Here is a 15633-nt window from a genome sequence, read left to right as displayed (position 1 = left end):
GAGATGAGGGGAAAAAATGAAATGTTGATTTTGGGGTTTTACCAATAGATCTGTTGTTGTAGAAATGGCTACTTTAAACTATTATGTCAAAGTAAAAAAGTTGAGGTTTGATGTTAATGCCTTATTCTATTGCACCAAAGGGAGTTGGAAGTCAATGCCTATTTTTTCTTTTTTCCCTTCCTTTCCCTTCCCTATTTTTCCTACTATTTGCTTTTGTATTTTCTTTGTATGTCACAACATAAACTAATAAAATTGCTACAATACAACACATACCCCATCATATATATTCAAGTCACTTGCCAATCGTCTTGAATTTTGATGAGGATGCCACAGTAGTTGTAAGTGTGAAAAACGTAATGAGTCAGTTCTTTTCAGTGCCGTTGAAACTTCCAACAGTTACGAAACAAGCCTTTGTAAGTTGAGAACTACCTGTAGATCCTTCACATTGACATTAAACGTAAGAAATTGGGTGCAGCTAGATCAGTGCTTAACTCCGTGTGGTTCACCATTTCTATCCTCCATTTCTTGTTCTTCTCCACCTCCAAATGCAATTGTAAGAGCACAAATTCTTTTGGTTTTTTTTTTTTCCAGGCAAATGATCAGATTGTAAAAGAGAAAGGGTCCAACAGTGTAATCATTGCCTTGACAGATGGAAAGTTGGAAGGTTTGATCCCACAGTATGCGAAAAAAGAGGTGAGCGTTGAAGTCCAACAGTGCTTCCTGTTGAGCTTGACATTTGCACATGCATTGTTATTTTGGGTGGACAAATGTAGACATAACTCTTTTTTTCCCCCCATTTCATTCTCTCTCTGCTACAGGCAGATAATGCCAGATCCATGGGAGCTAGAGTTTACTGTGTTGGAGTCCTCAATTTTAATCAACAGCAGGTAGGGCCTTCCGTCTTGGGAATTTGCATATTAAAATGAAAAAAATATATATAACTGGCAAAGGTGCTTTCTTATTTGAGAAATTTCCTTGGATGAGGTGACCCAAACTCATTGGAAGCCTCACATTGCAATGAACAAGGACATGCATTCAATTTCACAACTGCTATGATTGTTGTCTGAACAGAGACAAAAATAGCCAGCGAAATGGTTGAAGCCTGGGAAATGGGCCGCTTGACAGTCAATAGGAAAGCTGAATTATCACCAGACTATCAGATACTGAGGAGGCAAGGGTGCAGAGGCACAAGGAAACAACACTCGACAATGTAGTCGGCAGTCGTTAATTAACAACTAAAAGCTACACACAACCGCAAATTATTCTAATACAATGTGTAGAATATCCCACTGTGCATATTCTGGAGAGAGAGAGAGAAAAGTTCCCCAATGATGGTCACCAATAAGAGCCTGAAAGCTTGGGAAAATAAATCTTTGATCCCAGTGACTGATTCAAATTGGATCTTGCAGAAATGCCCTTCTTCACTGAATCTTTTCAGCAACTATTTTGTGTTTTGGGGTTCATTTTCCGGGGTGATGGTGGTATTGTTCGGACCAAGGCTTTCTGAGACCGTAATTAAGCACACGCTTAGTCCAAACAACTCTTGTTTTATTTCAACGGCTGGGAATTAAGTTCATTCCCAGCTTGTAATGAGTCCCAAACAGTCTCTCGAGATAAGCACCCACCTTTACCTCCTTTGAATTGCTGCCAACAACTAAAGTGCCAAATTAACTGTAAAAAGCCAAATGAAGTACAAAGTCCACACAGAGCTTCAAGCTTTAATCCGAACAGAGCGAACGACTTTGCTTCCTGCAAAGGTTTCTCTACCTTTGCACTTCCTTTATATCTTATGGGAGGGGCAATTACCTCCAAGCCTTACTCCCAAGTCGGCCCTTTTGTCGTAGCTGCTCTTGCCTTCTGGCAGCTCTGCGCATGCGCGCACTGGGAACAGGCTCCCCTTGCTCCTCTGCCTCGCTGCTGCCAGACTCCGGAGGCTCTGGAGTCAGCGCATGACTCCCAGATGGTCCTGGCCCCATCTCTGTATCGGATGCAGGACCCTTGTCTGAGTCCTCTCCAGACTACCGGACTGGTCCCTGTTCTTCCCCACTGTCTGATTCTTCTGCCGTCTGCACAGGCTGCCGGCGAACCATAACAGGTACCTGTATTCCAGGTACGATATATCTGGCAGCTTACAGACATTTTTTCTTTACTTAAAATGAGTGGAAAGGAATGGCCTAGAGAGGGAGCTGTGCGTTCGATCCTAGGTAGAGGCAGATATTTCTCTCTCTCTGGGCACACTGTGAATATATCTGCTGAGCGAAACTCCGCACTGGCGACAGGAAGGGCATCCGGCCATTAAAACACTCTGCTAGCTCCATTCAGTTGCCCAGACTCCACACCGCAAGGGATTATGCGGTTGTTAAATGAAGATGATGACTTAAAATGGGTGGAAAATCCTACCATCATTGTTTTATGAATTGCTGCCAAATTTCAGAGGTATGATTTATTGGGGTTGTCAGGATATACACTCAGATCCACTCACAAAACTAAAAGGCCACGTAGCTAGCACAACTAGCCCATCCATCTACACAACTAGCCCATCCCTCTGTTATGCATTCAGTGTAACATGGAGTTTGACCCTTAGCCTGATTCGGCTAAATTGGGTCATTTACTGTGGCTCAAGGTTGCTTTGTTGGGTTGGCTCCTCTCTGTTGCCTTGCCTCATACTCTTAATAGACTTGGAGAGAAATGAGGATAACATAATGGTTAGTTTGGTTTTAAATAAGAGAATCAGCAGATTCGGTAAAAACCATTCTGTAAATAAAACTGCTCCTTGTTTTTCTTTCGTGGCCTTTCATAGCTGGGAATCTTCCTTGAAGTTGTGTTTAATTTGTTTTGCTGCGGGAATAAGAAAAAGTGCGATTAGTAAACAGGATTTTGTCTCTACCTGTGGTTCTCTTGAAGGCATTCATTTCCCTGCCCTAAATCTTTATTAAATCTTGTCCATGAATGCCTGTCTATCTGTGTCTAAAGGTTGGTAGCACGAATCTGTGTTGTATTTGTGCTTCCTTCCCCAGCTTGAAAGCATTGCTGATTCAAAGGATCAAGTCTTCCCGGTAAGAGAAGGATTTCAAGCTCTCCGCGGGATAATTAATTCTGTGAGTATTTGAAAAAGTGCCTCTTGTTTAATTTGCAAAGTTTGTTTATTTTTATTTTTTGTAAAGACATTTTTTTGTGGCTATCTCATTTTTATCTTAATGATGGGTTCTGTCATGCCCCTGTCGGAATCTGACTCGGAGGAGGAAGCCGAACAGCTGACAGAGAGTGGGAGTGTGGCTCCGTTGGCTGTGGAGGAAACTGGGGAACGGCAAAGTCTGGCTGGGCAGAGCAGGGAAGAGGTAGAACAAGGGAGAGGGAATTCAGAGGAAGACCCAGGCCCACTCCCTCTTCATCCTAGGGCATGCAGGGAGGAACGGAGAAGGAAACAACGTGGGTTGCGTGGCTTCAGGGGAGGAAAGGGCCCTGATTCCCTTCATTAGCTGCAGCTGGGAACACAGTGTATAAAAAAGGCAAGCTGCGTGCAGCAAGCTGTTGGGAGCAACCATGACTTTATCTTGTATTGTCATGGGTTATCTGTGTTCCTGCCGTCTTCTGAACTATGTGAGTTTTGCCGTGCTTTCAAGTCTGAAATTCCTGCTCCTGCTCCTGCCCTGCCAAACTAATTACTTCAGTTTGGCTTGTTTGGACTTTAAGTTACAGTTTGTGTGTACCATGTTTTGGACTGAATTTTCCACAGTCAAAGGCTGTTCTTGGGAAAGTTTTTCTCCAGCCTGAAGGTAACCTGGACATCGGGGGCAAAGTTGGAGATAATAAAGGGACTCTTATTGCTTATCTGACTGTGTTGCCTTTCTGCCACATCCCGCGTCATCACGGGCTTCCCTGGGCTTTCTTAACTTCAATGCTTTCTTGTGGAATGGGCTGATTTTGAACAAATTAAAATTACTCTGTTGCACGATCAAGCATCCAGAGGTTTCCTGAGACAGGAATAGAAAGCTGGCTTTTCAAGGGTTCCTGAGTGATTGCTACTGAAATTCCTTACCATGGGCCGTGATTGTTAGATCTCCTGGCAGTCCCAATTCAGAATAATTGTTTACCTTTAAGGATGGATCGGCTGTAGAAGAGAGAAGCGTTTTCTCCTATTTGAAGGTTGAACTTCATTCAACCAGAACTGTTACGGCTGGTGGCATATCCCATGGGATATTACTGACTTATGCCTTATTTAAACGGCCAGTAGTTCACTGTACTTTACCTACAATTAAAATGAAACAATAGGAAAAAAGCAGAAGAAAAACCAAGTGAACCACATCATAGCCTAGAGTAGAATCTGGGCGGCTTTGTCTATGTTGATTTAAATATATATATATATATAGATAAAACAATAATTGATCTACATCACGGGAGTCAAACTCAAGGCCCATGGGCCAAATCTGGCCTGCAGGGTGTTTAGATCTAGCCCGTGGGGTCACTTTGGAAACAGTGAAGGACCGGCCTGCGGTGCCTCTGCCAGAGAAAACGGAGTTCAGGAGGGCCATCCTCTGCCCTCCGGAGCTCCGTTTGAGCTGGTAGAGGGTTGCAGGAGGCCGTCAAGGCCAGGGGATGGGCTTGCCCAGTTACTGGGTGGGTGTGGCCATGGTGGGTGTGGCCTAGTCAGCCTCCTGCACCACAGCGGGGGGGAGGAAGGCATTTTTGACCTCCCGAGGCTCTGGAGACTTTCCTCAAGCCTCTGGGAGGGCGAAAACAACCTCACCGGACTCCGGAAGCCGGAAACAGGCCTGTTTCCAGCCCTCCCAAACTTCTGGGAGGCCCGTTTTTGCCCTCCCTGAGCCTCCGTGTGCACCCTACACTTACCTGCATCCAAAACAGGCCGCATGGGGACTCCTGAGAGGGGTGGGGCAGGGTGGGCAGGAGTGGGATTTGGGGGTTCTCCAAACTGTGTAGAATCTTAGCTAGATGATCTCCTGAACCTCTGCGAACCCCCAGCAGCCTACCCCGGTCGCAGCTGAAAATGGAGGTTAGGAGCTCGTTTTTGCTGGCAGAGCGCTTGGGCCACCACAGGTGCCCCCAACACGAGGAATGTCGAACTGGCCATGCACCCCCTGCCCTGCCCAGCCGCTCCCAGGAGTCTCCACATGAAATTTCTGGAGCGAACCAGGAGCAGTCCACCTCTGGATCTTGTCAACTACAAAAGGATCAGGATCATACATTAAGTCATAGTTCAAAAGATGTATTGTTGAAGCTTGTACACAAGAATCTGGTCAATCAAAGTTCAATGTTGAATTGATGCTGGATAACAAAGGAATGGACTTTGATTTTTTTGTGGCAATGTAATGATTCTAAGCTTATGATGCTCTTAACTCTGACCCCAGCTCTGTTAATTCTTCTCCTATAGATCTCCATTCGCAGGAAGGGAGCTGAGATAGATCCATAGTTTTGAGCGAGTTAGTATGAGAAGATGTATGACCCTGTCATACATGGCATTTTCCTTGGAGAGCTTTGCATGTATCTATTTTAGGGAACTTTTTTTTGGAATGTAAATATACTGGCAGGGTTTGATTCCTAAAAAGGATTCTTAAATAAGGGCCTACCGTCTTGCTTAATGGTTTCTGTGTAGACAAATTGCATCTTTAACTTGCACTTCGACTTGGAAGAACTGTATTGATTGGGTTCCTTTCCTTAAAGAAAACTGTGGTGTGAAAGCTTTGTTCAACCGTTTAACTGTGCATATTTTTTGTGTGTGTACCAAAATAAATACGCAACTCTCCATTAAGGAAAGATATAGGCTGCAGCAAATGTAAATGCAATAAATTTGAAGGAGAAATTTTGGGAAATAAGTGCTAATGAATTTGTTTTCGATTGTCCGTTGTGAATTAAAGGCTTTGAGTCAAATGCTTTTAGGTCTGCCAGTTCAGCTGGTACATCAAAACATGCTTTTATACCAGCTGTGAGCCAGGAATTGCTGCTATACAGATAGTCCTCCACTAACAGCCATTTGCTTCATGACGGTTCGAAGTTGCAACAGTACTGGGGAAAAAAAAGACTGTCATGCGTCTATTTTTCACACTTAACGACTGTTGCAGAATCATCGGGGTCATGTGACCAAAATTTGAGTGCTTGGCAACTGGCATGTGTTTGTGATGGTTGCCCTGTCCCTGGGTCATGCGATCACTGTTTGTAACCTTCCTAGTCAACTTCCACTTAACAACTTAACAACTTCAGTGATTCGCTTAACGACTGAGGCAAAAAGTTTGCAAAATGGGGCATAGCTCACTTCAAACCTGCCTTGTTTAGCAATAGAAATGTCAGGATCAATTGTGTTTGTAAGTTGAGGCCTACCTGTATTTAACAGTGTTTTTCTCAGACGAGGAAAACACTGTTAAGTCTAGGCAGACCTCGACTTACAAACACAATTGAGCCTGAATTAAATCTTACAAAGTAAGTTGGTAACGATTTTGGAGTACAGGTAGTCCTTGACTTACAACAGTTCGCTTAGTGACCATTGAAAGTTACAACGGCACTGAAAAAAAAAGCGACTTATGGCCATTTTACACACTTATGACTGTTGTAGCATCCCCAGGTTCACTGATTTACATTCGGATGCTTGGCCCCTGACTCACACTTATGATGGTTGCGGTGTCCCAGGGTCGTGTGATCCCCTTATGCGAACTTCTGACAAGCGATGTCAACGGGGAAGCCAGATTCACTAGACAACCAGGTTACCAATTTAACAACGGCAGTGATTCACTTAAGAAATGTGACAAAAAAAAGTCGTAAAGTGGGGCTTAAAGCCACTTAACAAATTTCTTACTTAGCAACAGAAATTTTGGGCTCAATTGTGGTCATAAGCTGAGGACTACCTGTAGTTATATGCATCTTCCCCTTCCTGCTTTCGAGGTTTTTAGGGTCTTATGTGAAGCCCTGTGATGGCAAATTATACAGATTATGTACAGAACCGATGTCTGTTTGCCTATTACTAGAGTTGTTCTTTGAAGAAGATGGGCAGTCTCTAAATATGATAGATAAATAACAGATAATAGATAATCAGAGTTGGAAGGGACCTTGTAGGTCATCTAGTCCAACCCCCTGCCCAAGCAGGAGACCCTGTGCCATTTCTGACAGATGGCAGCCCAGTCTCTTCCTGAAAGCCTCCAATGATGAAGCTCCCACAACTTCTGAAGGCAACTTGTGTTCCATTGATTGATTGTTCTCACTGTCAGAAAGTTTCTCCTTATTTCCAGGTTGAATCTCTCCTTGATCAGTTTCCATCTATTATTCCTTGTCTGGCCTTCAGGTGCTTTAGAAAATAGCTTGACCCCTTCCTCCCTGTGGTAGCCCCTCAAATATTGGAAGACTGCTATCCTGTCTCTTCTGGTCCTTCTCTTTATTAGACTAGCCAAGCCCAGTTCCTGCAACTGTTCTTTATATGTTTTATTTAATAAAGTAAAAGTTGAGTGAAGATTGTTTTATTTTAATGCGGGGCCTTGTCTTGGATTATATCTTAGGACTTCGATTGCATTGTGAAAAAATAGGCAGATTAATATCTTGTGGAATTATTTTTGATTTTTCGTGGTTGAAAAACACATCCTTCAATAATGATCAGAGCAGGATTTGAATATTCTGAATAGAGAAACTGTATCTGGACAAACTCAGCAGTGTAGAACGCAGATAGATCCTATTCCGCTGCAGTTGAATTGCAAGTAACCTTTAGCCAGCTTTTCTGTTGCTGTTAAGGTCTCCCGACTTTACAAAACTTTTACGCGAATGCACATCTGTCAAAATAAAATACAAGCCGAAAGTTGACCGGTCTGTGAAAAAATGATGAAGTACTGCTAGAATATCCAGGCCACAAAAATGTGCCTGGTCACTAGATATAACCATTTTATTATTTTCTGTCTGCCCGTGATTGCACACTTTAAGGTTTTTGTTGTTGTAACAGTTCTGAATGTTGCAATAGTTAAATATTGAAATATGACTCACAGCTGTAAACGAGTGGTGAAAGAAAATGATATCAGAAACAGTTTATTTTCACTTTATGTTGTAGGAAAAAGTTGAATTCATTATGCAAAGTGTACGTAGTATGAGCATGGTAAAGTAAAGCTAATATGGTACTCATAAGTTTTGACAGCTAAAATGTATTAAGGACATCCTGGCTGCATCCATAGTTGTGATGTGGTCTTAGCTGCTGTGCATCATTGGTCTTTCTGTTTAAGCCCCAGAAATCTTAAATGCTCCTCATTTAAGGTTTGCATGTATAAAATAGGTCTGCCCTTGCATTTATTCTGTTGCAGATGCATTGCACTTAATAGTTTGCAACACATTTTGCTATTTCTGCAGTCTATTACAATTACACAACCTCGGCATATAGAAGGAAACAAATCTGAAGTAAGATTTGCATAAAATATGAGTCAACAGTGTGTGGCAGCAGCCAAAAAAGCCAGCGCAATCTTATATTGCATCAACAGAGGGATACAATCGAGATCAAGTGAGGTACTAACACCACTCAACAAAGCCTTAGTAAGACCACACCTAGAATACTGCATCCAGTTTTGGTCACCGCACTGTCAAAAAGATGTTGAGACTCTAGAAAGAGTGTAGAGAAGAGCAACTAGGAGGATTAGGGGACTGGAGACTAAAACATATGAAGAACGGTTGCAGGAACTGGGCATGGCTAGTCTAGTGAAGAGAAGGACCAGGGGAGACAGGATAGCAGTCTTCCAATATTTGAGGGGCTGCCACAGAGAGGAGTGGGGGAGGGTCAAGCTATTTTCCAAAGCACCTGAAGGCCAGACAAGGAATCATGGATGGAAACTGAACAAGGAGAGATTCAACCTGGAAATAAGGAGAATTTTTCTGATAGTGGGAACAATCAACCAACGGAACAGAAGTTGCCTTCAGAAATTGTGGGAGCTTCATCACTGGAGGCTTTCAAGAAGAGACTGGACTGCCATTTGTCAGAAGTGGTGTAGGGTCTCCTGCTTGGGTGGGAGGGTTGGACTAGATGACCTATAAGGTCCCTTCCAACTCTCTTAATCTGTTAAAAAGAAGCAGTCCTCCAAATAGGTACAGTTACTGTTACGATCCTGTATCTACAGCGATCAGCTGAAATGTAAGGTATTGTTTGTCAGTTTTTAGCTGGGTTTGTGTGTGGTTTGCAGCCTCAGTGGTCAGTGCTCAGTTCTTTATGATTGCATCCTGTTATGTCAGCCTTCTCCTGCCCACCCAAGCGTCCTTCAGAAGGGTGGACTTGAGCTGCCAGAATGCTTAGCAATGATGTTGGCTGAAGATTTCTGGGTGTTTCACGGAACTGTGTCCTCAATCAATCCCCTCACTACTTTGGTATGCGTGTGAATCAAAACATTTTAGAGATGCAAACCTTTCTCCCCCCAGTTTCAATCTAATGACTACCAGTGGATTAAGGTCCGGCTCTAAAAGCAAAAACCCAGAAGGACAAGTTGTGATTTTTTTTCCCCAACAATAAAGATTTATTTACAGGTAGCCCTCGACTTACAGAGGCTCACTTAGTGACCTTTCAAAGTTGCACTTCATAAATATGAACTGGTTGTTTGATTCTGACTGGCTCAAGGTTGACTCAGCCTTCCCTCCTTCCGAGGTCGATAACATGAGGGTGCAAATTGTTGGGGGCCAGAGGCGGACTCTGTAAACTGCTTAGAGAGGGCTGTAAAGCATTGCGAAGCGGTATATAAGTCTAAGTGCTATTGCTATTTCGCACTGTTTTCTTCATCATTACATTTATACACCATTGGTCCTTCCAAAGCGTGGCAGTGCCAACACACCTTGAAGACACAATGTTGGGGAAGGTGGATCTAAAAAGAAAAAGGCCCAGGTATGAATCAAGATGCACATTAGACTACCCCAGAAGTTGGATAGAGAGGACCAGTGTCTTCTTCCTTTTCCTTCATTATTTTTTATGAGCTCCAAGTGCAGCTGAGCAGAAAATACAAGCTTCTGCAAGAGGCCAGAAAAAGTTGATGCTTCCCAAGTGTTCCTGCTTTTATAAAATAAAATAAAAAGACTCCATTAACAGAAACCATCTGATTATTAATTCCAAATGCCCTTAATTGGAACGTTTCCTGAAGGAGAAGACCGGAGGGGGGGGGAGGGGAAAAAAAACGCCATATGTAGATTTTGTTTGTAGTGGAAAGAGCCAGGAAATGAGCCATAAAGAGTTCCGACAGTCGGAGAAGAAAAGAAAGAGACACAAATAAAGAGGAGGTGTAGGACCGAGCACTGAAAGGAAATTATTCCGATTACATCAGTCCGTTTCTTTTTAAGTCCACATGGAATAGCCTAACGCTTGAGCTGCTCTTGCGATTTGCAGCCAACTTGTTAAGGATTTCTGTGTGTTGAGCAGGAATGGGGGGAACAGCAGAAAACAGGGGTGGGGTGTGTGTGTGTGTGTGTATGGAGGTGGAGATTATTTAGTTGACTTGTTAAAGCAGCCCAATGGCCTGGAAATGAACCATTTCTTTCTCCCTAGCCTTCAGGACTGCGCAGGGCTTAATTTTGACATCCACTGACATATTACAACTCTTATAAGGTTCTGGTGTTCAGATGGCTGTTTAAGAAAGGAGAAACTTTACGGATAAGTTTCCAGGTTCTCTTGCCTCGGCTTCGAGTTTGATGCCCTCCAGGGCACACTCAGACGCATGAATGATGATTCAGAGAGGACTTGTCAGATACCCTAAATTGCGATCGCTTTCATTACATAACCAATCCGATCGACTCCTCATAACAAGCCCAGTTCCAGAGATGTATATTCCCACCTCCTATTTTTCTATAAGCACGCTCATTCTCTCCTTCGTTCCTTCAAAGGTTTAGGGTGAGCTAGTAGCCCTTGAAAAGTTTCAGCATTGGCCTCCTTTGTGTCTCTCAACTGCACCACTGTTTTGGTTTGGTGGCAGCGGTGCCTCAGATAGAAAGTCCATACAGAGAGTGGTGAGGACAGCAGAGAAGATTACAGAAAGTTGCCTTCCCGTCGTTCAGTATCCTGCTTATAAGTCCTTATGTACTTAGAGCTCAAAGAATTGTTAGAGACTCCACACACCCACTTCACAGTCTGTTTCTGTTGCTGCCCTCTGGGAGGAGGTTTTGAAGTATTTCTAGCAGGACTACCAGGTTCTGGAACAGCTTTGTTCCCTGGGCCACCTGTCTGGTAAACTCACAAGATTTGTTGCTCTCACCATGTGCATGTATGCATCCGAAATAGACTGTATTGTTTCTCTGTGTCATACATATATGTGGGTATATGCATAATTTTGTATTTATTTATTTAGTCATGCTTATGTAGTATATATTGGAGGTGGCATCTCTTTGAAAGCTGCATGCAATGAAATTTTAATCTACATTAGTCTATTAGTGTACATTTAAAGTGACAATAAAGTTTATTCTATTCTATTCTATTCTATTCTATTCTATTCTATTCTATTCTATTCTATTCTATTCTATTCTATTCTATTCTATTCTATTCTATTCGACTGTTGCCATTCCATTACATTCCATTCTACCCTACCCTACCCTACCCTACCCTGTTCTGTTCTATTCTATTCTATTCTATTCTATTCTATTCTATTCTATTCTATTCTATTCTATTCTATTCTATTGTTCCATTCTACCCTACCCTACCCTGTTCTGTTCTGTTCTGTTCTGTTCTATTCTATTGATGAATATACTGTAAGTCTTCTCGGATTGAATTGTAATGTTCCTTGAGCTTACATACTATAATAACAGAATTGGAAGGGACCTTAGAGGTCTTCTAGCCTAACCCTCTACTCATGCAGGAAACCCTACACCACTTCAGACAAATGACTGTCCAATCTCCTCTTGAAAATCTCCAGTGCTGGAGGACCCACCACTTCAGCCATTCCACTGATTAATTGTTCTGACTGTCAGGGAATTTCTCCTTAGTTCTGGTTTGCTTCTCTCTTTGATTAGTTTCCATCCATGGCTTCTTGTCCTGCCTTCTGGTGCTTTGGAATCCCACCACTGCTGTGAATCTCCCAGAGTCACCTTATAGGGGAGACGGGCAGCATACAAATTCAGATTTAAAAATAAACAAGTATTACATAAATCACTTTTTGAGGGCAAGGATACATATCAAATGTTTTAATTGGGGCCCTGTCAGATATAGTATAAATAGTCCAGGTGCAGTGGTTAGAATGCAGTACAGATAATCCTCGACTTACGTCCACAATCGAGCCCAGAATTTTTGTTGTTCAGCGAGACAGTTGTTAAATGAGTTTTCACCCATTTTACGACCTTTCTTGACACAGTTGTTAAGTGAAACTCTGCAGTTGTTAAGTTAGTAACACGGTTGTTAAGTGAATCTGGCTTCCCCATTGGCTTTGCTTGAAAGAAGGCCGCAAAAGGGGATCATATGGCCCCGGGACACTGCAGCAGTCATAAATATAAACCAGTTGCCAAGCATCAAGGGCTGTGGTGATGCAATGGTTAGAATACAGAATTGCAGGCTAACTCTGCCCGCAGCTGGAGTTCGATCCTGAATGGCTCAAGGTTGACTCAGCCTTCAGTCCTTCTGAGGTGGCTAAAACGAGGACCCAGACAATAGGATGAGTCTGTAAACCACTTAGAGAGGGCTGTAAAGCACGGTGAAGCAGTAAATAATATTGACTGTTTCCTAGTATGATTCGATTGCTTATTGTACCCTATGACCATCATTAAGTGTTGTACCTTATGATTCTTAATGAATGTATCTTTTCTTTTATGTACACTGAGAGAGCATTTGCACCAAGACAAATTCTTTGTGTGTCCAGTCACACTTGGCCAATAAAGAATTCTATTCTATTCTATTCTATTCTATTCTATTCTATTCTATTCTATTCTATTCTATTCTATTCTATTCTATTCTACTGTTCCATTCTACCCTACCCTACCCTTCTATTCTATTCTATCTACTTGACTTCAGGAAAGGACTTGACGAAGATATGTGCAGCCATTTGTCTGGAATTGGATAGGGTTAGGGTTATTCTATTCTATTCTATTCTATTCTATTCTATTCTATTCTATTCTATTCTATTCTATTCTATTCTATTCCCATTCCCATTCCCATTCATATTCATATTCACATTCACATTCACATTCACATTCACATTCACATTCACATTCCATATCATCTATTCTGTTCTAGTCTAGTCTAGTCTAGTCTGGTCCATTCCATTCCGTTCCATTCCATTCTATAAATCTAAGTGCTATTGCTAGTATGCGCTTTACTTATCTATGACATTTCTCCCTTATTCTTTCTTGATGCGATCATGGAACCATTTACACCTGGTTTCCAGAAGAAGTTGCAAAGATCTTACAACCTCAAGCCATTTTTGTACATGAACTGAAATAAGAGATCATTTGAGTCCCATAACAAGCATGTTAGCATAACATGCTTTGCTCATGCCATTATTCAGGGTTTTTTTTCTTCTTCTTCTGCCAGTGGTGTGTATTCTTCTAATCCTGGTATTTTGCATAATGTTTATGTTCAGAATAACCAAATAGAAAAATAAGAACATCTGCAAAAGTATATTACGAGCTCCTTCTCTTCCCCATGATTTTTCCAGCCTTTTAAAACGCTGAGTATCGTGATGAAGCTGTTAATATTAATTTGTGTTCTTCTCTGGGTTTATTGTTGCTGTTTTATTGACACAGGATTGCGCCGGGTAAATTTTTCAGTGAGTGCAAATGAAGCTGGCGAGAACAGCAGCAGTAAGGAAAAAAAATCTCAGCTTTTCATCTTCCCGATTCAGTGGAAGTCATTAATATTTATTTTTTTAAAAAAAAAACAACAACTCTTATTTGAGGGTTGGCATGCAGGGTTTTTTTTTTATTAAAAAGAAAACACAAATAAATGCTTACATATTAAAATATGAACATTGCTCATAAATTAGTGGCAATGAATGCAATGTTTAAACATTTACAGATCCTTTGATTATTCCTTTGGAAGTTCTGAAATGGTCATCCTTGAATATTGAATTTAGTCTCATATTGCACATTTGTTATTGGTTTATCAAAATATAAAATATAAAGACAAATAAAAATGATGGGAAAGTAGGGGAGAAGAAGGGGAAAAGAAGAATTGACTGCTAACTCTTTTTAGCACAGTAGAATAAGAACATATATTCTCTCAACTTTTTACTTTTATATAGTAACTGGCAGGGTACCCGTGCTTCGCTACAAAACTATGTGATCTGGCAAGTTTCTGGGGAGGAAAATAAGGGGAAAAAATTCTGCCTCTGCCTACCAGTATCCATCGGTATTCATCTGGCTAGTGTCCTGTCAGTGTGTGAGAGAGTTGAGGGCTGTTTGGAAACTGAAACAATATTTGCTGTGTGAGCAAGAAGGAGACAGCAAGGAGCCTGGGGGTGGCTTAGTTCAACTGCAGTTGGAACAGATTTCTTTTCAGGTGGGGAGGGGAGTAGAAGTCCTTAGCATCAGAGTGTGTTAATAATAATATAGGAAATACTAATGCTCTGATGGTCATTTCGAAAAATCCTTTTTTAGTGAGCACCTAGAAGCCAAGAGGAACATATGTGGCGAATTTCAAGTTTGTAGGCTTTATGGTTGTGGAGATTTTGTGATGATGTGTGAGTGGTATTTCGCGTTTATATATATAGACATATCTATGCTGGCCATTTCAATATCAAAAAAACTATCTAATCAGCAAAACCCAAAATCAAAATTTGGGGTTTTTTTCCACCTCAAGCACAAAGTCCAGAAGTGGTTTCCAGTGATTGTTGAATTCAGTCTTGATTATTACATCTGCTTTCAATCTTCCTTTTCTTTATAATAATAATGAAGTCTGAAGGTTGATTTTGATCAAGTCTAGATTGATTTAGTTTAGACTAAAACGGCTGTGATTTTAAAAAGAAAGCCTGCTCTTAGGTCTTGACCAGGGTTGTCAAACTGGATTACTTTGAAGATTGGATCAGCATTGTCGTTCTCCGTGGGCTGGCTGGGGTAGGGGCTTGGTCTGGACGGCCTCCTGCAGCACTTTGCTGGCCAAAACAGGCCCCTCCCATGGCCACCCTGCATCCGTTTTGGCCACCAGAGGCACTGCGGGCCAGTCGTTTGCTATTTCCAGGCTGGACCTGCAGGCTAGAGTTAAGCACCCCACAGCCTTGAGTTTGTCACCCCTGGTCTAGAGCGGACATACCCAATTCCTGCAACCCTTCTTCATTTGTTTTAGCCTCCAGCCCTTTAATTATCGTTGGTGCTCTTTTCTGTACACTTTCCAGAGTCTCAACATTTTTATTTCATTCACCATATTATAAAAAAAGATGTTGAGACTCTAGAAATAGTGCAGAGAAGAGCAACCTAGACGATTAGGGGACTAGAGGCCAAAACATACGAAGAACGATTGCAGGAACTGGGTACGTCTGGTTTAATGAAAAGAAGGTCTAGGGATAACATGATAGCAGTCTGCCAATATTTGAGGGGTTGCCCCAAAGAAGAGGAAGTCAAGCTATTCTCCAAAGCCCCTGAGGGCAGGACAAGAAGCAACGGATGGAAACTAACCAAGGAGGGAAGCAACCTGGATCTAAGGAGAAATTCCCTGACAGTTGGAACAATTAACCAGTGGAACAGCTTTGCCTTCAGAAGTTGTGGGAGCTC

The 15633-nt window shown here is 42.0% G+C and overlaps 1 protein-coding gene across 1 annotated transcript in view; it reads left to right on the top strand.

Annotated features, from left to right (window-relative positions):
• ANTXR2 (ANTXR cell adhesion molecule 2) overlaps nucleotides 1-15633 on the top strand; it is a 164923-nt gene that overhangs the window by 20546 nt on the left and 128744 nt on the right. The window contains exons 5-7 of the mRNA XM_087935789.1: nucleotides 592-693; nucleotides 819-887; nucleotides 3018-3098. Coding sequence (XP_087791915.1) covers nucleotides 592-693; nucleotides 819-887; nucleotides 3018-3098 — 252 coding nt within the window. The remainder of the gene's footprint in view (nucleotides 1-591; nucleotides 694-818; nucleotides 888-3017; nucleotides 3099-15633) is intronic.

Source organism: Pseudonaja textilis, chromosome 6 (genome assembly GCF_049901715.1).
Source record: "Pseudonaja textilis isolate UNSWEBS1 chromosome 6, rPseTex1.2, whole genome shotgun sequence".
Lineage (NCBI taxonomy): Eukaryota > Metazoa > Chordata > Lepidosauria > Squamata > Elapidae > Pseudonaja > Pseudonaja textilis.
The sequence above is the reverse complement of the archived record's forward strand: the minus strand, read 5'-3'. Positions and strand labels throughout refer to the sequence as shown.